The sequence below is a fragment of the Asparagus officinalis genome, chromosome 8 (assembly GCF_001876935.1).
Source record: "Asparagus officinalis chromosome 8, Aspof.V1, whole genome shotgun sequence".
Lineage (NCBI taxonomy): Eukaryota > Viridiplantae > Streptophyta > Magnoliopsida > Asparagales > Asparagaceae > Asparagus > Asparagus officinalis.
In genome coordinates, this window is record NC_033801.1 from 30,609,815 (window position 1) to 30,635,881 (window position 26,067).

General features: G+C 36.8%; 2 protein-coding genes across 3 annotated transcripts; one reads left to right on the forward strand and one right to left on the reverse strand.

Moving 5' to 3' along the window:
• LOC109820411 lies at window positions 8,255-9,685 on the forward strand. Its single transcript, XM_020386543.1, has 2 exons — window positions 8,255-8,649; window positions 9,446-9,685. Exons 1-2 carry the CDS (start codon window positions 8,356-8,358, stop codon window positions 9,518-9,520), a joined length of 369 nt encoding a protein of 122 aa, XP_020242132.1. The 5' UTR covers window positions 8,255-8,355; the 3' UTR covers window positions 9,521-9,685.
• On the reverse strand, window positions 14,286-25,910 carry LOC109819983 (zinc finger CCCH domain-containing protein 13). 2 transcript variants are annotated; one of them, XM_020386007.1, is made up of 4 exons: window positions 25,734-25,910; window positions 18,929-19,196; window positions 15,508-15,565; window positions 14,286-15,079 (listed from the first exon to the last, which is right to left on the reverse strand). In XM_020386007.1, exons 1-4 carry the CDS (start codon window positions 25,799-25,801, stop codon window positions 14,523-14,525), a joined length of 951 nt encoding a protein of 316 aa, XP_020241596.1. In that variant the 5' UTR covers window positions 25,802-25,910; the 3' UTR covers window positions 14,286-14,522. The 2 variants fall into 2 exon arrangements, with proteins under 2 accessions (XP_020241596.1, XP_020241595.1); XM_020386006.1 differs by having other exon boundaries at window positions 18,929-19,199; window positions 25,734-25,909.

Here is a 26,067-nt window from a genome sequence, read left to right on the forward strand (position 1 = left end):
TCTCAAGGATCGAGGCGCAACCCACTAACCTTAAAAAACTAACAATCCAGCACGAAAAGCGAAGATATGGTAGTCAAAAGGAATGTGTGGTGACGTCAGTCACATAAATTTTGAAAAGAATTTTTAGTTCCCTCATTTAATGCACACCCACGTCCGTTCAGAGCTGCTCTCATTTCACTCGGACCCAGCCCAAGCCGACTCTAAGTGAAAGGGGTCAACTGTTATGGTGTTTTTAGTCACCAAAGTATGACCCTTTGCCAGCAACGGACAGGTGCCCCCTACATGCACCACTCAAATCGAATTAACGGTCAAGACCACCAAGAATCCTGACTTAGCCAAATCGCCGAGTCAACATCTCCTTAGATCGACTCAAAGGGCGGTACTTGTCGGTTCTCTTATCGAAGACGAATCGCTACGAGCACACTCGACCACTTATTTGACACCTTGTAGAGTCAACTCGAAAGGCGTTACTTCTCAACACCCCTAGCTACAAGCCGAAGGACGACTTCAACCTCGAATCTCCCCCACTAATAGCGTCGGCGTCACATTAAATGCTTGGCAGGCGCCATCATTTCTCCATCCCCTATACTATTTATGACACATCGGAACACACCAACTTCATGTGCCGCCTATCTCATCTCATTAATGGCGAAATAATAGCACCCATCACACAGTCGATCCACGATCGATACCTGTAAAGTAGATGCTGACTCAGCCGCGAACTCAAGCTCGGCCAAAAAGAGTAGACTACCCCTCTTGCTTGGCTATAAATAGAAAAACTATTCCAAATACTAGGGTAAGCAATCTCTCGGAATTCTTCTCCAATTCACTATACTTAAGAACTCACACAGTTTATCACTTTCCTACTCAAGTCCATCACTGACTTCATCAGAGGAACAACGGGGGAACTAGTCTCCGTCCTCTTACGAGTTGCTATTTGTGTAGGAAGAAGCTACTCAATTCAAAGCCAGATATTCGGAGAAGTTAGCGGCTCCTAATTAACCTCATGCACATTACATTATCTGTGTGATTATTAACTTTAATAGTTATTAATCAAACAAGAGATGTTAAGGTATTGCACGAAGTACAACGTTATACCCCGAACAATGCACTAGCACAATTTAGGCTCCAACAGCTACACAAGTTATCACCCTAGCTTGTTGCATGATTTAAAGCCAAACCTCCTCATTAGATATTGTTAATTTTACCTTTTTTTCTTTTCTTTTATCAAATAAAGAGTAGTTTGCTTAATGAGATGAATTGCAATATGTTGTTTGAAATTCAAGATATACTTCAAAAAATCAAATTAATATCAAGTAAAGTTAGATCAAACAATATTATACTGTCATTTGGTTGTTGGATATTTTATTTTTCATCTTTCGTTTAGGCCGACTTTAATTTGAGCCAATTATAATTCTAGCTTCATCTTTACACAACCTATTACTTGCTAATATATGCTAAGCAAGTCATTAGTTGACTTATGCTTTATATTTTGTATATACTATTATATGTTAATTATGATATATATAATTTAAAAACAAAATAAATACTAGGAAACTATGAGAATCTTTCGGTCTAGCAGACAACTTTCTCAACTTCTACTCTTCTTCATATGTCTAGTACTGAAACCAGCCTGCTCCCTGTCCCATGCTCATACAGTACACGTTGTGGTACAGCACATTAATTAATTGTTGCAATTAATAATAGCCGACTGTTTGATATTAAAAAAATGTTTAGAATGTGGCAGGTCTTTATTATTAGAATTTTATTCCGGAATAACGTTGTTGATGTTAAATAACAAAATAGTCAATTATATAGGGGTGAGCTTGATTAGGGGCTCGAATATCTGGTTTTGAGTTTAGTAACTTCCAGTTTGCACAAATAGCAATTTGTTAGAGGACGAGGCTTAGTTCCCCCGTTGTACCTCCAACGATCAAGTCAACTGGTGAACTTAAGTGGAAAAATGAAAAACTGCGTTAGTTCTTTAGTGTAGTGCAGTGTAATTCTCAGATCTTGCTTGAAAAAATAGCCTAAAAATGCCTTACAAATTGCTAGGAAAAAGAATCATTTTCCCAAAAAAGATCCTCTTTTTAACTGCTTAGCAGGAAAAAAGTTTTTGGAAAGGAATCCTCTTTATGTTGAGAATAGTACCTTTATTTGTAGCGGTGCTAAAAGGATAGAACCGTCATTTCGATCGAGCACATGATGGCGGTAAATAAGCATGGGTCGGCGGCTATGTCAGCAGCTACTTTACACGTGTCAGTTGGCAAGTGTAGGAGAGATCACCTCAGCATTAAATAAAAAGTGATTGGAGGCATAGTGGTGCTGACGTGTTCCGATAAGTCATGAAGACTATCGGGGCTAGAGGTATGATGTGCCTGCCAAGCATTAAATGTGACGCTAATGTGCTGTCAGAGGAAGAGGCTCGAGGCTGAAGTCGTCCTTTAGGTTGGCCGAGAAGTAACGCTTTTCGAGTTAACCTCATGAGGCGTCGAATAACTGGTCGGGTAGGCTCGTAGCGAGTCATCTTTGATAAGAATCTCGATAAATACTGTCCTTCGAGCCGACCTAAGGAGATGTCGACTCGACGAGTCAGCTAAGTTAGGATTCTTGATGATTTTGACTGTCAATCTGACTTGAGCGGTGCATGAAGGGGGACACATGTCCGTTGCTGGTAAAGGGCCGTACTTCTGGATGAGTTGTTGGAAGCTGCTGATGGACTTCTTCTCAAGAGCATTCCACCAGAGCTTGGCACTCCCTGAAAGAGTGATGGGGAATCATTGGCAGATGACCGCTTCCGATGCTTGGAGCATGTTCATCACATCATAGTAGTTCTAAACATGCTCGGAGGGGTCTCCCTCGACCTTATACTTCTCTACGTGAGACATCTTGAACTTCTCATATGGGGCTTTCATGAGATCATTAGAGAGGGGGGTGTTCCCCCTGATGGGTTTTGCGACCGGTCTGTACACCTAGTCATATCCAGAGGCCCCCATGGTAGCAAAGGAGGCTAGAGAGGCACGATGATGGGAAGAGTCTTAGAGATTTCTCCCCTAGTGCGGTCCCTAGTGTGACCGGGGCCGGGATTTTCGTCGGTGACTTCAGGATGAGGGAGGAGGCATCAGTGAGGTTCCTCGGGAGCGAGTCGACCGATGTGGTGGCGGGGTCGCATATTCGACCCGATCCCTCAGCTGCTTGGTAGCAACGTGAGGAGTCCGAGGTGAGACTACTTGTTGTGCTCTAGAATGATGGTGAGTCTCCAACTGCAAGTCTTCAGAAGGCGGGGGGGCAGCTGAAGTAGCTTGATGTGGCTGTGGAAGTCGGCTAAGAAGCTCGCTGGTGAAGGTTGTGAGTTGTTGTTGGAGGGATTGAGAAATCTTCTGAGTTATTTTTTTAAGCTGAGCTTGAGTAGCGTAGCTCTAGTGTAGTTCTACAGGGTGAGACTAATCAGCCCTATGCTCAAAACCAGACATATTTTCTCAAAAAAGAAAGAAGACCCCCACGGTAGGCGCCAAACTGTTAATGTTAAATAACCTAATAGTCAAATATATAGGGGTGATGTTGATTAGGGGGTCGTTCACTTCACTGAATATCTGGTTTTGAGTTTAGTAGCTTCTAGTTTGCACAGATAGCAACTCATGAGAGGATGGGGCTTAGTTCTCCCATTGTACCTCCAACGATTAAGTCAGCTGGTGAACTTAAGTGAAAAATAAAGAACTGTGTAAGTGCTTTAGTGTAGTGCAATGTAATTCTCAGATATTATTTGGAAAAATAGCCTAGAAATGGCTTAGAAATTGTTAGGAAAAAGAATCTTTTCCCGAAAAAAATCCTCTTTTTAATTGCTTAGCAAGGAAAAAAAAGTTTTTGGAAAGGAATCTCTTTATGTTGAGAATAGTATCTCTATTTGTAGCAGTGCTGAAAGGTTAGAACCGTCATTTTGGCTAAGCACAGGATGGTGATAAATAAGTATGGGTTGGCGACTATGTCAGCACCTACTTCACACGTGCCGGTCAGTGATTGGAGGCATGACGATGCTGACGTGATCCGATGAGTCATGAAGACTATCAGGACTAGAGGTATGATGCGTCTGCTAAGCATTAAATATGACGCTAACATGCTATCATTAAGAGAGGCTCGAGGCTGAAGTCGTCCTTTAGCTTGGTCGAGAAGTAAAGCCTTTCGAGTTGACCTCGTAAGGCGTCGAATAACTAGTCGAGTAGGCTCATAGCGAGTCGTCTTCGACAAGAGGACCGACAAGTACCACCCTTCGAGTCGACCTAAGGAGATGTCAATTTGGCAAGTCGTCTAAGTTAGGGTTCTTGATGGTTTTGACCATCAATCTGACTAGAGCGGTGCATGCAAGTGGACGTCTGTTTGTTCCTGGAAAAGGGATGTACTTTAGAGACTGAAAGCACCATAACAAACGTTGTTCATATAATATCTATTGTTCGATCAATAACAAACTCTCATTTGGTACTAATAGATTTATAAGATGATATATTTTAGGAATAAATATGTACAAAAAGGTTTCAGGTCAAAACGATGCAAAAGTCAATACAAACAATTGATTTCAGCCATTAAACATCGATGGTCATGAGGCAACCATTGATGGTCCATAGGTCATCGATGGACTACAGTCAATAATATGTATTTTTCAAAATTGAGAAATCGAACCGTCGATGGACTATGGTCAACCATCGATGATCACTTTAACCATCGATAAACTACAGTAAACAATCTTTGAATTTCATAAATCAGAACTAAATAATTGATGGACTACGAGGAACCATTGATGATCGTCATCAACCATTGATGATCGTGTTTAACCATCAATGATCGTGTTTAACCATCGATTGGTTAGACCCATTTTGATAGATTTTCAAATTTAATCTTAGCCTTTTGATTACAGATTTGATTTCATATTTCAATATTGATTAGAAGACTTCTTTCTAATGCAATCAAAGTCTATTTAAGGAGGGATCGGAGAAGTGATTAACAAGAGAAAGAGAGAGGATGTTTGCACAAGTTTGTGGGATAAAATTCTAGGGTTTTGGTGAGAGTTTGAGTTTTGAGAATTTGACTCTCTGAGCCTCATTCAATTTCTTCTTATCACGCTTAACATCAAGAGATCGTTTTAGCGAAGAGGAGTGCCTTTTGCGTTCAACCTCAACATCACTTCTTCTCGAATCATCATCAACATTGATTTAAAGAATGATTTATTTTAAAAGTGCTCTGAGATCTTTTTAATTGTGCTTTAACTTTTTAGGGTTGGTTTTGTATTTCAAACTTTAGAGTTTAACAGCATACTCAAGCTGGGTAATTAAGGGTTGGCATGCTCAAGCCAGTGTAATTGATTGTGGCTAGTTAGGGCTAGATGTTTTCTGGTTATTGTGAAGAGTTAGGTATTTTGACTGGTTTCAGGTTGATTCCAGGATCCTATTTATAAAGCCTACTAAATCGAGTTATGATTCAGGGATAACTCCGGTCATAGTGAAGAAGGCCCTTCGTGAGAAGGAAGAGTGGATGTAGAATTTTATTCCAAACCACTATAAAAATCTTATATGTTCATGTGTTGGTTGCTCTTAGTTTTTCATCTTTTATTTTTTACTGCATATTTTGAGTTTATCCAAAAAATTTATAGCAATCCTATTCATCCCCCTCTAGGCTTAGATCACATTTCCAACAAGTGGTATCAGAGCCCCGTTACCTATCTTTACGTATTACAATCTAAGGTAGAGATGTCAAGCATTACCATTGCTTTAGCTTTTCCTGAAGGACACGCCATCAACCGATCTCTACTTTTCAATGGTACTAATTACACATATTGGAAAGCATGTATGAAAGTTTTTTCTATTGTCCACTAGTTTAGATATTTGGGAGATTGTAGAACATGGGTATAAAGAACCTACTACTAAGGTAGATGGTATTATAGCTATTTTAACCAATGATAGGTTAACTCCACAGGAAAAACAAATTTACTCTTAATACAATAGCCATGAATGTCTTATATCACTAACTTATTGTTGAATAATTTAACCATGTTTCTAATTGTCCTACATGCAGGAAATTTAGATACACTAGAAGTTACACATAAAGAAATTTCATAGGTTAAAAAGGCTAAGTTTGCTATGCTTGTGTTTAAGTATAAGAACTTCAAGATGAAGGCCTCTAAGAACATAGAGGAGATGTTCATAAGATTCATCGATATCATGAACAAGTCAAAAGTGCTAGGGAAGTAGGATGATAACAATGAGCTTTGCAGAAAAATACTTCATTCTCTATCTCGGGATTAAGAACCAAAAGTAACGGCAATAGGAGAACTTCAAAAATTTTCTAAACTTACTCTTGATGATCTTGTAGGAAATATCATCACTTATGAAATTCGATTGAAAGAGAAAAAAAGATGCCTCAGAAGAAGACTCAAAGAAGAAGTTGTTAGCCTTTAGTGCAAAGAAGGAAAAATTCTGATCAAAGAAGAAGAATGAGTCAAGCTCGAGCTCTGAAGATAAGGATGATCAATTTGTTAAAGTCTACAAGTATTTCTTCAAGTCAAAAGATGGTCAAAATACCTACAAGACAAGCATAATCACTATGTAAACAAGGTAAGTAATTATAATCATTCAAATAGTGATTTAATATATTTTCGATGCAAGATACCCGACCACCTAAAGAAGAATTACCCACTAGTATTATAAAAGGAAGGGGAAATTTCCAAAATAACTTCTTGGCATGATTCGAAGAGTGGCTCGAACAATAATGATAAAAGAGCACACATGTGTCTTATAGGAAGAGATACAATGTTTTCGGATTCAGACCAACATAACTCAAGTGGGTCTGATGGTGAGTATTCGGATGAAGATGTATGTCCTTCTTATGATGAGCTTTACTCTGAGTATAAAGAGATGCTGATTTATTTGAAAAATATTACTTATAAACATGAAGAAACTAAAAAGAAGAATACAAACCTGAAGAAAGAAAATAAACTTTTATCGAAGAAAGTTGAATTTTCTTCTTTAAATGTGAATTCAAAAGATACAACCTCATTCATGTACACACAATGTTCTAAGCTACAAAGTCAAATTTTTTATTTATCTAAGTAACTTAAAAACCATCAAAGTGGAAAAGAAAAACTTGTTGCTAAGATAAATGAGTTATATTATGATTTTTCATCCGAACAAATTAAGTTTGAAATCCAATGCACAATAATTATTTTCGAAAATGAATAGCTAAAGTCTAAAATTAGTGATTTGGAAGAGGCCATGAAGAATTTTCCATTGGGCTCAAAATGTTTCAATATAGTTCTTTCAAATCAACGATTTGTAAAAGCTAAAACTGGACTTAGTTATTCATATTCTGGGAAACACAAAAAAAATTAATATCCTTTTGTAAAGGATAACAATCTTGGTTGTTTTGATCCTATTCCTAATAAAACTTATTATTCTATATGCTCATTATATGGAAAAACGGGTCATGTATTGCTAACCAACATGGACCTATGTGGATACCTAGGTCACAATTATATGCCTTTCTGTAGGTTTGCAGGTCAACCCTTGCAAGTTCAGATTATCAAAATCCAATATTTGGTCTACATGGATATGAGAAGATACAGATTTGATATATGTCTTATATTACAGATTTGTTATATGTCTTATATTATCTTCTTATAAGGGTAAGTTTCAAGTATATTCTATAACCTTTACTTGTTACTTGTATTCAAATTCATGATGAGATACACTAGCATGTACTAACTATTTGCACTTACTTCATATCTATTTGGTTAGTATTCATGTGTGTGATCATATTTCAAGTTGTATGTATATATATTAGATTTGCACTAGTAGAAAATCGAGTATTCTAGACGGAACATTCTAGACGGAATTTTTTCCGTCTAGAATGTATTAAACTAGACGGAAATTTTCCGTCTAGAATATTCCGTCTAGAATAAAGTATTCTAGACGGAATATTCCGTCTATAATAGTATTCTAGACGGTATTTTTATTTTTTATTTTTTTAATAAATAACCAAATATTCTAGACGGAAATTTCCGTCTAGGATACTCATCCTAGACGGAAATTTCCGTCTAGGATATTTTGGCTCATTTAAAAAAATTAACCCATTAAAATTTCCCCCCACATCGAAATTTCTCCCCCCAAAATTTTCAGCCCAAAATCAATATATTAAGAACCCCACTCCCCCCTCCCCCCTCCCCAATTCTCTTTCTAACTCCTTCCCGCTCTCTATCTTTCCCCCAGATCCTTCGACCTCTACATCCCCGACCTCCTCTTCTTCGGCGATTCGACCACCGCCGCTTCGGACCGCTCCGTCGAGTTCCAGGCCAAGTGTTTGGTCGATTCCATGAAGAGATTGGGGGTCGACAAGTACTGCGTAGCGGGGATTAGTTACGGCGGGTTTGTGGCGTATAGAGTGGCGGAGATGGCGGGGGAGGGGGCGGTGGAGAGGGTGGTGGTGATGACGGCGGGGATCGTCGCTGGTGAGGAGGAGAGGAGGGAGCTTGTCGAGAGAGAGGGGAGGGATGTTTCGGATGTTTTGTTGCCGAGGCGACCGGAGGATCTGATGGAGCTTATTAGGCGGTCGATGGTCCGGCCGCCGAGGTGGATGCCGGAGTTCTTGCTCATGGATTTCATCGAGGTCCGTATTCTGTTTTTTTTTTCTTTTTTTTCCTAATGATTTTAATTGCGAAAAGTAAATTAATTATGCGATTGATTTTAATTTCGAAAACCTAGGATTACAATTATAAGTAGTGTCGGCTAATTTGCAGTTTTATGATCAGTTTTTTATCTTTGTTAGTGGAGATAAATATCGTAAAACGTTTGTTGGAGTGCTAGAAAGAACCTTTTATGATGAACTTATGTGCTTAATTATTTACATTGCATCTCTTTATTGTTCTTTTGGCTTGGTTTGTATTAATATATGATACTTTATGTCATTTACATTTGTTAAGCTTGTGATCTTGTGTCAGAGAATCAATACAAATAATAGTATAGAGATTACAAATATTCATTGATCGAATCTGACATGAGGAAATGGACAACTGTTATGTAAACTTGAGGTTATCGAACAACGTTTGTTGCTATGGCTTGCGAATGGTGTTTTAAAACATTATTCGATGAATTAAACAGCAAATGTGACAGCTAGCTGCTTTGGTCCCTTCACATTTTGGACGGAGGCGGACTGCATATTCTTATGTATGAATGAAATATTCAAGTTTTTGCATACTTTGCTTTGATTAAACACATTTACATCAATTTAGCATACTAGGATGCTGCATCTCTCGCAATTGCAATCATGAAGAAAAACTTTAGAGGTCAAACGTTTTTAGGGTGTGATGACCATCCTTTATCGCGGTCTGTTCTCCCTCTCTTTGCAATATACTGTCAATTATGTCTTTTGGTTACTTATGGAAAATATTTTCCCCTTGATATAGGCAAGAAATAATGGAGTGTGTGAAACGAAGCGGAAAGTTCAGCAAGGAGTTGAAGAAGCTTCTGCAGTGTCATAGCCATTGTAAATAATTTATGTAAAAGTTTGTAAACAATTTATGTATCTCTCTACTATTTTGGTGAATGTATTATTTGAATATAATGGGATTTGATATTGTAATGTAATTAGATTGTGTTGGATATGAATATAATTTTTTGTTGTTCAATATTGTGTACATGCACCCAAAGTAGACTCTGTAAAAAAAAAAAAATAAATAAAAAAAATAAAAAAAAATTACTGTAGCACAGTATCCTAGACGGAAATTCCGTCTAGGATACTAAAATTCCGTCTAGGATGCCTTTTTTAAATAAAAAAATAAAAAAAAATAAAAAAACCAATTTCCGTCTAGAATGAGTATTCTAGACGGAAATTCCGTCTAGAATACTCATTCTAGACGGAAAATTTTTCCGTCTAGAATAAAGTATTCTAGACGGAATTTCCGTCGAGAATAATCCGGGTAGAATGTATTATAGACGGTTTTCAATTCCGTCTAGAATATTCCGTCTAGGATGTATTCTAGACGGAATTTCCGTCTAGAATACAGTATTCTAGACGGAAACTTCCCAGACGGCTATTCTAGACGGAATTCCGTCTAGGATACACATCCTAGACGGAATTCTATGTATCCTAGACGGAATTTTCCGTCTAGGATGCCTAATTTTTTAGCAGTGTTGTTAGACTTTTTTTTTTTTTTTTTTTTTTTTTTCTTCTTATGAAAAATCAAAAAGAAAATAAAAATTTCTCTTTCTTTATCTTTGTTTTCTTATGAAAAATCAAAATGAAATAAAATTTTCTTTTTTCTTTATTTTTTATTTTTTAAAAAAATAAAAAATTAGAACATGCCTATGCATATATTTTTACATAAGATATTCATATAAGGTTAACTGTTGGTATATAGACAAGAGCTTTATCATGTTGGTTCACATATGTTTTTCATAATCTATCTATATCATATGTGCACACAAAGTTTTATATATTTGATTGGAAAACGTGATGGTTTATGATATTCTTCATATTACTTTTCACATCATAGTATAATCTTATCATGTTTAGTTTTGTAAAAATAAAAAATAAAGGTTTTTATTTGGCGATCATAAAATATTTTCGGAATCAAATAGGTTTTGAGCTTAATTTTTATATTTGAATCTAGCATCAATATTACTTTTCATGTATAAAGGTGCATATATGCTATAAAACATCAAGCAAAAGAGTGTATTCGTAAAAAAGATGGTCAAAGACACACACTCTATAGACCCACTGCAAAATTTGAGTATATTTGTTATGGTCAAAGACCCACATTCATTGATGTAATGTGCAATATCTCAGTGGTATCCATCATATGCTAAATATGTTTATATTTAGAGATGGTGTACACTACCCTCCAAATAATATTGTTCTTCCTCTTAAAAAAATTATATATGATTGATGTGATAGATCAATATTTTGGACATTTTCTAAAGGTTGAGATTATTCAAGTTGTGTAAAAACAGAAAGATCAAACTAGAAGATATATCTAAATGTATATAATTACTCTTATTGTTGTTTTTACAAACTTTTCATTGATATCTTCATAGTTTGAATGTGAATTTGACTTGTTATTATATTTCATTTTTTAAAGTTCTATATGTATTTTTCATGCTATTTTTTATGAATCAGTGTGTATTTCTCTTTCTTGCACCTTTGGATAATTTGTATTTAGATTTTTAGGTATATTCTATATCCTAGGTGTGCGTTTATGTTGATAATAACAAAAGGGGGGAACGTGAAATTTAAAAACTTTCTGAGTTTGTTTGTGGTTGATTGTGAGTATTTTCATAAAGTTTTCATGTTTGGTTTACAATTAGTTTCAACATGACATGTCTTTCAACCTTACTTGATTTTAGAGGGAGATTTCATATTTTGATTTCGAACAAGGAATTTATGGATTATTTGTTTCTTTTCATGTATGCATATTTGTAGGGGGAGCTTACATTGCATATCATACATGTAATATATTTTTCTTGAACTAAAGATATATTTCTCACCATGTGTTTTTCACTTTTTCAGATTTTAAATTTCAAGTTTTGTTATTATCAAAAGGGGAGATTGTTAGAACTTTATTCAGGGAGAATGTTGTTCGTGCAATATCTCTTGTTCTATCAATAACAAACTCTCATTTAGTACTAATAAATTTGTGAGATGATATATTTCGGGAATAAATAGATACGAAAACATTTCGGCTCAAAAAGATGCAAAAATCAAAACAAACAATTGATTTTAGCTATTAATCATCGATGGTCACGAGGAAACAATCGATGGTCCATAAGTCATCGATAGACTATAGTCAACAATCTATATTTTTCTAGAAATGAGAAATTAAATCATCGATGGTCTACAGTCAACTATTGATGATCGCTTCAATCATCGATAGACTACAATAAATATCAATTTAAGGAGGGATTGGAGAAGAGGTTAACAATAAGAGAGAGAGAGAGGGGGGGGTATTTGCACAAGTTTGTGAGATAAAATTCTTGGGTTTTAGTGAGAGCTTGAGTTTTGAGAATTTGATTCCAAGAGCCTCGTTCAACTTCTTCTCGTCGCGCTCAATATCGAGAGATCATTTTAGCGAGGAGGAGTGTCATTTGCGTTCAACCTCAACATCACTTCTTCTTGTATTATCGTCAATATCGATTTTAAGAAGGATTTGTCTTAAAAGAGTCGTATGATCTTTTTAATTGTACTTTAACTATTTTAGGGTTGGTTTTATATTTCAAACTTAAGAGTTTGATAGCATAGTCAAGCCAGGGTGATTGATGGTTGACATGCTTAAAACAAGGTAATTGATATTGGCTAGCTAAGACTAGATTTATTCTTGTCATTGTGAGGAGTTTGGTATCTCGACTAGTTTGCAGATTTTAGGGTCTTGTTTATAAAGCCTACTGAATCTAGTTGTGATTCAGAGATAACTCTAGTTATAGTGAAGAATACGCTTCGCTAGAAGGACGAGTGGACGTAGGATTCTATTCTGATCCACTATAAAAATCTCGTATGTTCATGTGTTGGTTGCTCTTAATTTTTCATATTTATTTTCCACTGCATATTCTGAGTTTATCCGAAAAAATTGTAGCAATTCTATTCACTCTCTCCGTTTTCAACATTTATGTGCTTTATGTGGATGTTTGGTGAAATTAAGCAATCCGGTTAGTCATAGATGTATTTTATTCAGATTAGAATATAATGCAATTAGAAAAATCGTGAAATACGCAGGTTATTTTTTTCTCTTTATCGTTGATATGTTTGAACCTCAGAGCTATTTTCCTTTTATACGATGAGCGAAGCTAGCTCTACAGTTAAATTTTGAGGCTAATTGCAAACGGACACCTGTAGTCTGTCTTAATCACATATGGGATTGCTAGCAAAGTGCACCCAATATCCAAATGCTGCAACGTACATGCCAAAAATCTAACATTTGAAGCAATGAATCGAAAGAAAAATTTTGAGCTAATTAACTGATCCTCTATTGTTTATATTCTTCTGCCCGCACCTTTTAATGAACACGTATATGTACAGGCAATCTCCTTCCAAAGGCGAGGTATATTCTCAGTCACCATCTTATTTCCACCGTCCTCCACTTTATTTGTTTGCTCAACAAAGAAGTAATCAAACAAAAGATTTTTGAACTGAAGGCTGCAAATATCTCAGAGAGCATTGGACAAAGAGCGTACAGAGTCAGTGAATGGAGAACATACATGAAATCATAGTGGACACCATGACTTCCTGAGTGGGTATCCACCTCCAAAACAATATTCAACCTCTTTTTTTTTTCTTTTCTTTTTTTTTCTTTTTTCTGTTGTATATCTCTGAACATATATAGCAGGGACAAGAGTTTTGATATCTCACGTTCAAGTGTTGGGTTCAGATACAGCATCGATCTCCTTTGCTTACATCCAACGTTCTGGGACCATTTTAATATTAATCATCGATCATTCATTTAAAAGAAGGTTGAAGACGTGTGAAGATGAACGTGTGGACGCACGTGGGTGCGTTAACATGTTCTCCGGTTTTCTCTCTCCATCACCCAAAAAAACAAAAAAACAAAATCGAAGTGAAATGCAGAGGTAAAAAACTCAATACAGGATCACAAAAAAGAAACAACACTCCATCTATTACCAAATTTAGGCTGGGAAAATAATCTAAGCTCGGTGACAAGAAAAGCAATACTATAGTAAAGCTCGAGGCTGCAAGAAAGGAATGGAGGATAAATTCTTGTTGGCAAGAGAAGAAATGTTACAGTGCATATGGATGCTTCCAAATATTGATTTGGAAAGGTTGATGGATGATGAATACATAAACTAATTGAAACAAATAAAGAGCGATTTGAGACGACCTACGCGGTTCAAAAGGGCTCATTAAAAATAAAAATAAAAAACAGCGAGGCCATGTCTTTATGTCATTTAAAAGGCAAATAACAATGGACCACGGCCCTAACGTGATCGCTAAAAAACCCAACTTCGGAGAGTACTGATACAACAATACCTGTTGCCGAAAAAAGTATCCCCATACATTTCAACATGCGCAACCCATGAAATCGGGTGAGGTCTTCTAGACATGCGTACATGCTCCAATTTGCGGATCATTAACTATTTTCAAGTACGTGAACAAGCTTTACAATTCTGAGCTCATACCATCATAAGCATATAAGTTTTGCATCCTCTTCCTGTCTCCTACAACAAATATCGGCACCGGGTATCAAGAAACAGGCACCTATAGAACGGTATAAGGGTTCCATCAAGGTCCAAATTACATACACAAGAAAGAAAATATATCACTAATTTCCATTTAAGAAACCAGCATTTTCGAGTAGCAGTCACACCTGAATACAAGTTTAGCACATTTACCATCACTAAATAGTCCAATGAAACATTTACCACAACCCAAAAGAGACTAAAAGAGTTTCTTCCACGGACATGCCAAATCCTATGAAAAATCGTCACTTCTAAGCTCACAACTCTCATCCACACTATCCCAATACCAGCAAGACATTACAGCGCCAAAAGGGCCTCGACCTTTGCAATCTGTTCCTCTTCGTTCTTCGGTGGCGGGCTTTTGTTTGCATCATCAAAGAGATCATGCTTCCACTTCTCCGCCTGAAATCCTCCAGACTGATTTGTGCTTCTCTCTCCACGTCGTCCATTGAACCTCTCTCGTCCTCTTATCGCCGCTCCATTAAGCCTCTCCCTTGATTGATAACTTCCTCTCTGCATCTCTCCTCTTTGATAATACTCATCTCCTCTCTTAAAATTTCTCTCGTCAGCTCTTGAGACTGGCCTATCAAGCTTTCTCTCCAATTCCCGAGAATTATGTCCTCTTTCTTCTCTTCTGGTAGGATTTGCAGCTGCATCAGTTTCTGCTGGTGCTTCTATCTTCTTCTCTCGAAATGCCGGTCTTTTCCTAGCAGGCGGAGCCTCGGTCTTCTGCAGTTCAAAGAAACCGTCATGCCTCCAAGAATTTTTATCATCTGCACATTGTTCTTTAGGTGCTGATTTATCTCTGATCCTTTCACTAGACTGCTCTTTCGGTTCGCTCCACCTTCCGTGATCTGCAAAGAGAATAGAACATTAAAGAAGGGAAGGGGCTACTTGAATGATAGATTTTAATTGTGAAAATCTGACAAAATCAACATTCCTAACTGTCCAAATTTTCTAATACTTGTTTTGGTTGGATGAAAAATCGAATGGAAATTGCGCATGAGACTCGCTTTCCACTTTCTTCCTGAATCCTTTGTGACAGGAGAGAAATTCTGAGGAATGATTTTACTCATGTGGCATCAAAATCCCACCATAATCCGACATACTTTCCCCCAAAACAAAAATGAAATTGTGACACAGAAATTTCATTCTAATAGAAGTATTAACATGGGACCCACTTTTTCCAATGAAAATCAAAAGGATTCCATGAAAAAAAAAGAGGCCCCAAGAGAACCCAAGTGATGAAGTTGATAAGAGTTAAATGTGACTAAGGAATCACCTGTTGCCCTGCGACCTGAGCTTCGACCACCTTGCCCAGCACTATCACGCTCATCGTGCTGTAGATACATGCATAGATAGCCTAAAATTGTTATATTCATCCTAAAATTGCCATATTCATCGAGAGGCACTTGCATCCACACAAGAATCCCACTACATCATGAAAAAATAATAGTTCGGATGCAATATAAAACATTCCAAGTAATAACAAGAACTGAGTTGCTTCCGCTCAAGAGAGACGGTATTTTGTCATGTCAGCCTTACGCCATCATCGGGGTTGTAGTATATAATGGTAACGCATAAATACCCTTACGCCATCATGGGGATCGTAGTATAATGGTAACGCATAAATGTATTACCTATATACTACGACCCCGATGATGGCGTAAGGAGTATTTTAAAAAATACCCCTCATATACCGTAACCTTTAGGGAAAAAGAAAATTTAAAAAAAATACCCCTCACGCCATCATCGGGGTCGTAGTATAACGGTAACGAATTTATACTACGACCCTGATGATGGCATAAGGGGTATTTTATGCGTTACGTATATACTACAACCCCGATGATGGCGTAAAGGGTATTTTATGCGTTACCTATATACTACGACCCCGATGATGGCGTAAGGGGTATTTTTTTTTTTTTTTTTTGCCATCATCGAGGTCGTAGTATATAGGTAACGCATAAAATAGCCTTACGCCACCCTCCATCGGGGTCGTAGTATATAGCTAAGCATTTCCTATATACAACGACCCCAATGATGGCGTAATGTGTGTGCGCGCGCGCGTGTAATGCGCTACCTATATACTACGACCCCAATGATGGTGTAATGTGTGCGCGCGCGCGCGTGTGTATAAGTACTGAAACATCATGATTTTTATTCTATAGATGTTTGAGACAATTAGAGCACGATGAATGGAGCGGATCACCCATTAAAATATTCTGATCCAGGCATCAAGAGGTGCTTCCTTAGATTGAATCTAAGGTGACACCTTAGGAACACTTTTCATATATACTATTATATATATATATATATATATACCTATATATATATATTACGTATATATTATATAAGAGAGAGAAGCAGAGAGAGAGGATAAAATGGAGGTGAGCTGGCAAGCTCACCTCTCCCGTGAGCTGCAATGTGTATGACATGATTGAGCCCCCTACTAGTCACATCCGGGGTGTGGGGAGGGCTTCACATGTCATACATTTGGCAGCTCACGGGAAGTGAGCTCCAGCCTCACCTCTATTATTCTCATATCTATTAAATACCTACTATATATATATAATAGTATTACTATATATATATAAGGCAAAACTTCTGGTCAACTTAGTGGACGTCCACTAAGTTTTCTTTTCCATTGATGATCAACTTATTTGAGAGCTACAGTTGTGGCATGATCCGCTCCGTTAACTTGATCTCAATCTCTAAAACCTCACACACACCAAATTTGGGTGAACCCGTCGTAGTTTGACGCCGTTCATCCACTCGTATCAGATTTTATAACGGTTTTCGAGGGAATAGAACTTTTTACATGGCTCGACGACGGAGGGTCAAAACCACAACGAGTTCCACCAAATTTGGTTGTGTTGGGGTTTAGAATATGTAGATCCAGTTAACGGAGGCGGATCATCCACTAATGTACGCTCAATCAAGTAATCATCATATGGATAAGAAACTTATGGACGTCAACTTAAGTTGACAGAAGTTTTGCCATACTTATATATATGAGTATATTATACTATATATATATATTCATTATATATATATATATATATATATATTATATTATATTAATATGTGGTGTCGAGCCTGTGTGTGTGTGTGTGATGTGTGTGGCGGCGCCATCGCGCGTGTGTGTATATTATGTGTGTGTGTGTGCCTGCGCGTGTCTATATATATATAAATATATTATATATATATTATATATACCTAATATAGTATTATTATATTATATATATATATTATTAAGGTGGACCACCGCCTTAGGAATGCACCTCTTTGCCACTTCATGTGCATGATATATTATATATTATATATATATATATATATATATGATTACTATATTATATACCACACACCAACACACAACAGAACTAATATAATAATAATATTAATCAATATGGAGATCACAGCCATTACCATTTACCCAAAGATCAGGACTGGTTGACTAGGATGGAGTAGACCTCAGTCCAGATCCTCGTACTCCACTAACCGAATCTAGATAATTATTGCTTGAATTCAAATCGTGCGATTAAAGTTATGTAGCGAATGGCCCAGTTCCACATTATTTATTCATAGTAGTGTGGGAGAATCAAACTTTAAACTGTTGGAGAATGGCAACAGGAAGTTTTGCCATGCCAACTAAAAAAGGTATTTCTACTCAAAATTCAATGGTCAGCGCGTTAGACAAAGCTCGTACAAACATATATTTTTACGAAAGATTAAGATACCCCCTAATTATAAGAAGGCATAACAGATAAGTATTTTAAAGACTGCACTCCACCCGCCTTTACTATACTCTAAATTGTGTTCTTTATGTCAGATCCAGACCAACACTTATACAATTAACTCATATTACTTATATTATATTATATCTATCAGTATAATATACTAATAATATACCTTGATCATATATAGCTATATATATATATACTAGTATATATATATTATATCTTAGCTATATATATATGTATGAGGAAAATTATGGGTATGTTCCTGTCACAATGGTACGCAAGTACAGACAAAGTTCAGCTTTCCCTCTGGTGTGCCCGGCCTCCCCTCTCCTCACTCATTCAACTATGGGACCACATTCACATGGGTAATGAGTGGATGGAGATGTGACACATCACTACCAAGTACAAAATTTATGTTTGATACCAAGCATACTCATATTTCTCTCTCTCTCTCTCTCTCTATATATATATATATATATATATATATAGAGAGAGAGAGAGAGATAGAGAGAGGGGGGGAGAGAGAGTAATGGGTATCCTTGACAAGGAGGGGATTTTCCTCCTTGACAATGATGTGGTACAATCCCCACCATGTGAAGGAGAGAGAATAAAATAGGTGAGAGAGTGATGATTGTGTCACATCATTGTCAAGGAGGGAATCTCCCTCCTTGTCAAGGATACCCATTAATCACACACACACAGACATATAGTTTCATGAAGAATAAAACTACAAGTTGCACAAAAAGATTTTTATAGACAAGGTAATCACACCACTTGGTACCAATTAGACATGCTTCAAATCACATTGAACTGATACTACTACAAGATACCAGAAAGTAATTTCCTAATTAGCATATTCATAATTGAAAATGCAGACTTGCAGGAAAGTAATATCTCCAGGCTTGCAGGAAAGTAATATCTCCAGAAATATATAGGTCTAAGTGTGTGAATCAAACATGAAACCTGGAAATAATTTCGAGATCTTGGTACTTCCGTGGTGTGAGAGGAATGCTTCATGCCACCAGGGAGCCCATTAACCTTTCGGTCTAAACCTTCTTTTATGGTCTCAGGCTGCACCTTAGTTTCTGTTGGAGGACCTTCAAGTGGCAAAGCATCTTGTACTATTCTGTGCTGCTTTTGGTCTCGAACAAGTGTGTCAACATCCCGACGATGACTGCTGGAGTATGTTCTCTCTGTTGCTTGTTTCCCATCTCTTCTTGATTTCTTTGGACTGCTGAAGGTATTAATTGAATGTATATCAATAAGTTTATTCATCATAAATCAACTTGTCTGAGACAACAAATCTGGTAACGCTAACTGCAAGTACAAAGATAAAGAAACAAATAAAAGAAACCAAAGTATACCCCCTTGGTACCCAAAAAGATTTCCAGGCTCCGCATTCTACCACGCGTAAATTGCTATCCACTAGGTTACAAAACCATAAGTTTTGGGGTAAAATCCCCTCATACTACGGCTAGAGGCTTCTCTTTTTCTTAAACTTTATTTTATTTTTATTTTTATTTGTTTTTTAAATTTTTTATTTTTTTGATGAGTTTGCTTGAAAGATCCATAATGAACTTAAAAAAACATCTTGTAACGTTGACAGCAAAACAAATGCCAACTTGACTCAAGGAACTCTTGTGACCTCTAGAGTAGGAAACCATCAAGTGTATCTACAATGAAAAGACAATGCTATTGAGTTCCTGTCTACACGGTAACTCATTCCTTTCTGCCCTTCACAGAAAACTAGCTGAAGATGACAGGGGACAAAATACAATCTAAAAATGAACTCAGTCATTGCAAGGTGGAGTTTAACAAAATACGAAGTATATTTACACATATGATTGTCAAGTTATATTATTCTATCAAATGATCAGAAAGGTGATGAACATCAGGGTATTCTATGGATAGGAGCTCCTAATTTGTTACTTATTCATCAAACTCTATCGAGACAAATTAAGGGTTATAACCCCATACATAATGAATGAAAAACAAAACTCTTTTGGCATGGTACAGAAATAATGAGGTCAAGGAGTAATGAAATAAAGGAGTGTGTCCTAAGCGTTTGTCTAAATCCAATTCACCAAAATAAATAAATACAACTGCACAAGCTTGAGCTTAAAAACTGTAAGAATTATGCCTCAGAACTCTCAATAATTTTCTACAGGCTATGAGTTCATTAAGCAATTGATTTTTTTTTTTTTTTTTTGCCTTGCTAGAATTCAAATGGGCCTATGCACATGAACTCATTTGGGCTTGGCCTCGTTAGAATTTAAAGAAGTTCGTGCAATCAATTCGTTAGAATTTAAACAATGGCATGAGCTGTAATTATTAGAGTTCTACTTGAATTTGGATTCTCAATCCAATCATGTCCTTCTATATCAAATTCGTTTATGGACTTGGATCAAGTAACAATTCATTGGATGGTCAGGATCAACACAGGGGCTAATTAGTTGATGGTTTAATTATTTATATGTTTATATATCTTTCTTTTTAAAGCCAGTCGTCGTCATCTCCTGTAACAAAAAAAGGGACTGTTTTAGAGGGTTCTTTAAGAGGTAGGCTTTTGCCTTGTGAGTTCTTGTACTCTTTTCTTTTTTGATAGTGAAAAATTTCTCTGACGTCTCTGCTGTGGACGTAGCTTAAATTGGATGAACCACATAAATATATGTGTTTGTGATTGGTTGTCGTTTATTCTTGTGCTTGCTTTTCGCAATTATTACCGCTCGATTGTGCACTTGTTCTAACAACTAGTATCAGAGCTCCGGATTTTTATTTCTTTTGTGCGCAAAGATGTCAGCAAAATATAAGATTGAGAAGTTCGACTGTGATGTCAATTTTGGTTTTTGGCAAGTAAATATGCGGGCTATTCTTTTGTTCAGCAAGAATTACAAAAGGCTTTGTTGGGAAAAGAGAAAATGTCGGTGTCGATGCCGATGATGAAAAGTTTGAGATGGATGAAAAGGTGCTAACTTTAACCTAATTGTTCTTGTCGAATGAGGTTCCTCGAGAAGCCGTGCATGAGAAGACCACAGCGGGCTTATGGCTAAAATTGGAATCTCTTTATATGACAAAAACCCTTGTCAACCGACTGCACTTGAAACAAAGATTGTCTATGCTTCACATGACAGAAGGTACATCTATTAAATCACATTTTGATAAATTCAGTTCTATTATCATGGATTTGGAGAATGCAGATGTAAAAGTAGAAGATGAAGATTAGGCTTGGTTACTGGTATGTTCGTTACTGTCCTCTTACAAGCATTTCGGGAAAACTATGATATATGATAGAGAATCTACCTCGATGGAAGATGTGAAATCATCTTTATTATCGAAAGAGTTGATGAACAAAGAGTTGACCAGATCCAACGATGGTAAAGTTGAAGCCATATATGCTCGAGGTAGAAACATGGAGCGTGGTTTTAACAGTAAAATCAAGTCGAGATCAAAGTCGAAGACTAAAAGCAAATTATGTAACTACTACAAGAAGAAAAAGCATGTCATGAATGAATGAATGTTCGAAGCTTCACAATAAAGAAAAGAAAGAAAAATCAGAGCAAAGAAGATTCCACAAAGGCTAGCGTTGTTGAGGATGATTCTGATGGCTTTGTTCTCTTGGCTACAAATTCAAATAGATCTAATGATGATTGGATATTGGACTCTAGTTGTACTTATCACATGAGCCTAAATAGGAATTGGTTTTCCTCCTATAAATCAATTGAAGATGGAGTTGTGCTTATAAAAAATGCTTCTCACTGTAAAGCGATTAGTATTAGTACAATTAAAATCAGGTCTTAATGATGGTATTGTGAGGACATTGTCAAATGTTCGTCACATTCTAGATTTGACGAAGAATCTCATCTCTAGACACTTATCAAGCTAATAGGTGCAAATACTCAGCCGAAGATGGAATTTTGACAATTCTTAGAGATGCTCTAGTTATCATGAAGACAAAAAATTAGGCAATCTCAACATTTTGCAAGAAAAAATGGTTACAGGTGTTGTTGCTATTACTATAGCATCATTATCACACAATGACGCCACCAAGTTGTGATATATGAGATTGGTCATATGAGTGAAAGGGGCATGACTATACTCGACAAGAGGGGACTTCTTTGTGGTCAGAGTACATGAAAGATGATTTTTGTGAGCACTGCTTTCTTGGCAAGCAAAAGCGTGTTAATTTCAATAGAGCTATGCATAAAACCAAAGACACTTTGGATTATATCCATTCTGATTTGTGTGGTCCTTCGCGTGTTCCTTCGAAAGGCGATGTTAGATATATATTGACATTCATCGATGACTACTCAAGAATAGTTTGGGTTTACGTGCTAAAACGCAAGGATAAAGTGTTTAAGCATTTTAAGCAGTCAAATGCATTGATTGAGAAGCAGACTGATTGAAAAATTAAGAGACTGAGAGCCGATGATAGATTAGAATTTTACTCTATGGGAGTTTGATGAATTACGCAAGGATGAGGGTTAGACATCGAAACCGTGTGACACACACCATAACAAAACAACGTTGCAAAGCGGATAAATAGGACTCTTCTTGAAAGAGCTCCTTGCATGTTAAATGTCGGGTTGTCAATAAAATTAAGGCTGAAGCACATACTACTTAGTGAATATCTCACCATCCACATATATTAATTGTAAGGCACCAGAAGAGTTATGGTCTGGCCATCGTACTGATTATTCTAATTTAAGAGTATTTGATTGTCCTATATATGCACATGTAAATCAAGGTAAACTAAAACCAAGATCCAAAATATATATTTTTATTGGATATACCTCTGGGGTAAAAGGATATATCCTAAATTGCCTAAATTTATGATTGAGAAAAATATAATATTCCATGAGTTTGCTATGTTGCTTCTAAAAAAGATGCTACTATTATTCTTTCTGATGCAGATACTACACATAAGAGTACTAGAGAGAAGGTGGAGTTAGAGATCGATACTCAGTTCAATTCAACAACCAGTTGTTGGTTTGCCTGAAAATGATGAGAAAACAGAAATTACAATAAAAGATGATACTTATAGCATCAGATTCAGTGATTGCATACGCACACTGTTATAAATAGCAGTAAATAGCTCCGCAATAGCGGCGCTAATAGCGTTAGCGGTCCCTTCCCGCAACGCTATCGCCCGCTACGCTATCGCACAATAGCGGTGACATATCGCGAAATATATCTGTTCGCAAAAACGGTCAATATTGTGTCATAACGGTGAATAGTGAGCGATTGCATTCGAAATTTGCTTTTTTATTGCAATTTAAAAGCGGTTTAATGCTTATTTTTTTAAAATTAAACTCAACCCTTGACCATTGCATTCCATTGTCTCCTGTGATTTTCAGCATACTCCTGTCACCTCTCATAGCCTCTGACACCTACCTTGATACTTCCTCTCACCTCCTTCACCGTGAGCTCCTTTTAGGACAGTCATGTCACCGTTAAGCTCTTTTTCTCGAAGACGACTTTTTAACTCCTCCAGTCATATTCGGTATTACATGATGGTTACATGTCTATTTCATGTTTAGGATCTCTTTAAATCATCCAATATGTATTTTTAGATTTCTAAGATTTTTCTTTAATTTTTCTTTTTTTAGTATTTATACATATCTAAATTAGATCACTATTTGACTTTGCGTTTTTTACCGTTATTTTACCACAATAGCCTGAAATAGCCTTAGCGATGCCTCATCGCTACGCGACGCTATCCGCTATCGATAATATTGCATACGCATTATCAGCAGCTCAAGAGATAGGTGATGCAGCTCAAGAGATAGGTGATGCAGGAGAAACGAGCAATTTTTTAGAAGTCACTTCTTCACGAGATTCTGCATATTGGTTGATTGCTCTGAATGAAATGGAATTTCTTCATAAAAATCAGACTGAGGATTTGGTATCCTCCAAAAGGGCAAAGAATCATCGGCCGTAAGTGGGTGTTTAAGAAAAAGGAAGGCACTACAGGTATTTCAAATGCAAGATATAAAGCTTGGTTAGTTGCAAAAAACTACAGTCAGGTTGAAGGTATTGATTACAATGATATTTTCTCGCTTGTTGTTAAACACACGCTCCTCGTATTTTATTATCACTGGTTGCAGTGCATGATTTGGTGTTAAAGCAATTAGATATCAAAATAGCTTTCTTGTATGATGAACTTGAAGAGCAGTATTTTATACAACCACCTGAGGGTTTTGTAATTGAAGGAAGAGAATATCATGTTCGTTTATTGAAGAATTCTCCATATGGTTTGAAGCAATCTCCTCGACAATGATACAAGTGATCAGTCATGGGTTCAGTAGGATCAAATATGACGCATGTGTTTACTTAAGGAGATTGAATGATAATTTCTTCATTTATCTGCTATTATATGTCAACGATATGTTGATCTCAGCTAAGGATAAATCCGAGGTGAACAGGTTAAAGATTCCACTTCGTGCAGAAATTTGAGATGAAAGACTTAGGAGCAGCAAAGAAAATTCTTGGCATAAAAATTTTCAAAGATAGAAAAGAAAAAAGTGATTGCCACAAAAAGCTACATTGAGAAAGCCCTCGCTCGCTTCAGTATGCATAAACCAAAACCGATTACCAGTTTACCACTCCTCTTGCACTCACTTCAAGCTATCGTATTATTACTACCTAGCACGGATGTAGATCGTAACTACATGTCCTAGGTACCTTATGCAGATCGTCATGTGCACAGATGATATGATACTTACCGGAAGGATGTAAGAATCACGAGGAAAGCTAGGTTATATCAACAGCTCCTCCACTGTTAACCAATTGTACAAAATATCAAATAGCAACTTGATTGGCATTAAGAATTAAGTAGTTAGTGGGGCTCCAATAGGCCTCTTATCCACCAAATGTCTTAAGCCATGACCACACCATGAAGATGGCTTCCTTCCAATGAGGTTCACTGTTTAACAAGATCAAGATGTGGACCATAATGAAATATAGAAAATTGTATGCAACATACTTCCCCATTCAGTTCAATATGAAAGGCATAGTTTATAGTTTGTTATGAGAACAAATTCACATTTTAATGTAGCATGAGATATTAAATTGTTTTACTTTTGTTACGGAACAAATAAAACGGTCAACATGAATAAGAACGTTAAGTTAGAAATGGAAAGTTGAGCTTCCATATGCAAGGACGTCAAGTCAGACAAAGATAACAAGTCCACATTTCGGGTCATATGCACAATAAACAATGGGGTCACAAGAAATGGCTTGAAGCCTTGAAACCTCGAACAGATACGGGCCGGAATACATAACATGACTGAATATAAAGATGAACTTCATGCTTTCTCCTACTCTAATTGTTTGCCTATAAGAACAAGTGCGTCACAACTAGACAAGAAGTAGGAAAGAAATCTGCAATTGCAATGATAACACCGAGGACTGCTGTAATGGCAAGCAAAGTAGCCCTTGGAGGTAATTAAACCGTAACAAGACAAACCTAAAAATGTCGACCCAAAAATTTGAGATTTCGGATTAGGTTAGAAATCTCTACACACTAATCAATTATGATTAGCAGTTTCTTTAATTTCATCCTCTCTCTTTATCTCCATCCACACAACAAGCCCACTAATTTAGGTACAAAACGCTCCCAAATTCACATCATCATGGTTCTTGGTGCAATTTAATGTTCAGCTGATTGCCTCCTTGAATCCCTAACTATAATATGACAAATTAGACAAACCCTACTCAGAAATTCCTATCACTCATTTCCCAAATATTCAGAAGGGGTTTTTTTGGGTACCTTGGGTCTCTCCCGGATCGAGAGTGGAGGCGCTTCGAGTACGAGCCTCGCTCCTCCCGTCTCGACATTGAGTACGAGCTCTGGCTTCTGCTCTCCTCCAGTTCTTGGGCCAAAGAGAGATGAGAGTCTTGAAGATGATTGAAGAAAAGGAAGGAAGCTAGGGCTCTGAATTGCAAAAGCCCTCTCATATTTTACAGAAAGGTCCTCGTTGTTATAAAATATTAACAGATACGGTGAGGTCTTGAACTGGGCTTAAGTTATGCTTTTAGGCCCATTTGTTTTCAAACTGATATTATTCAATTGAGCTGGGGTAAAATACCTTTAGGCAGTAATA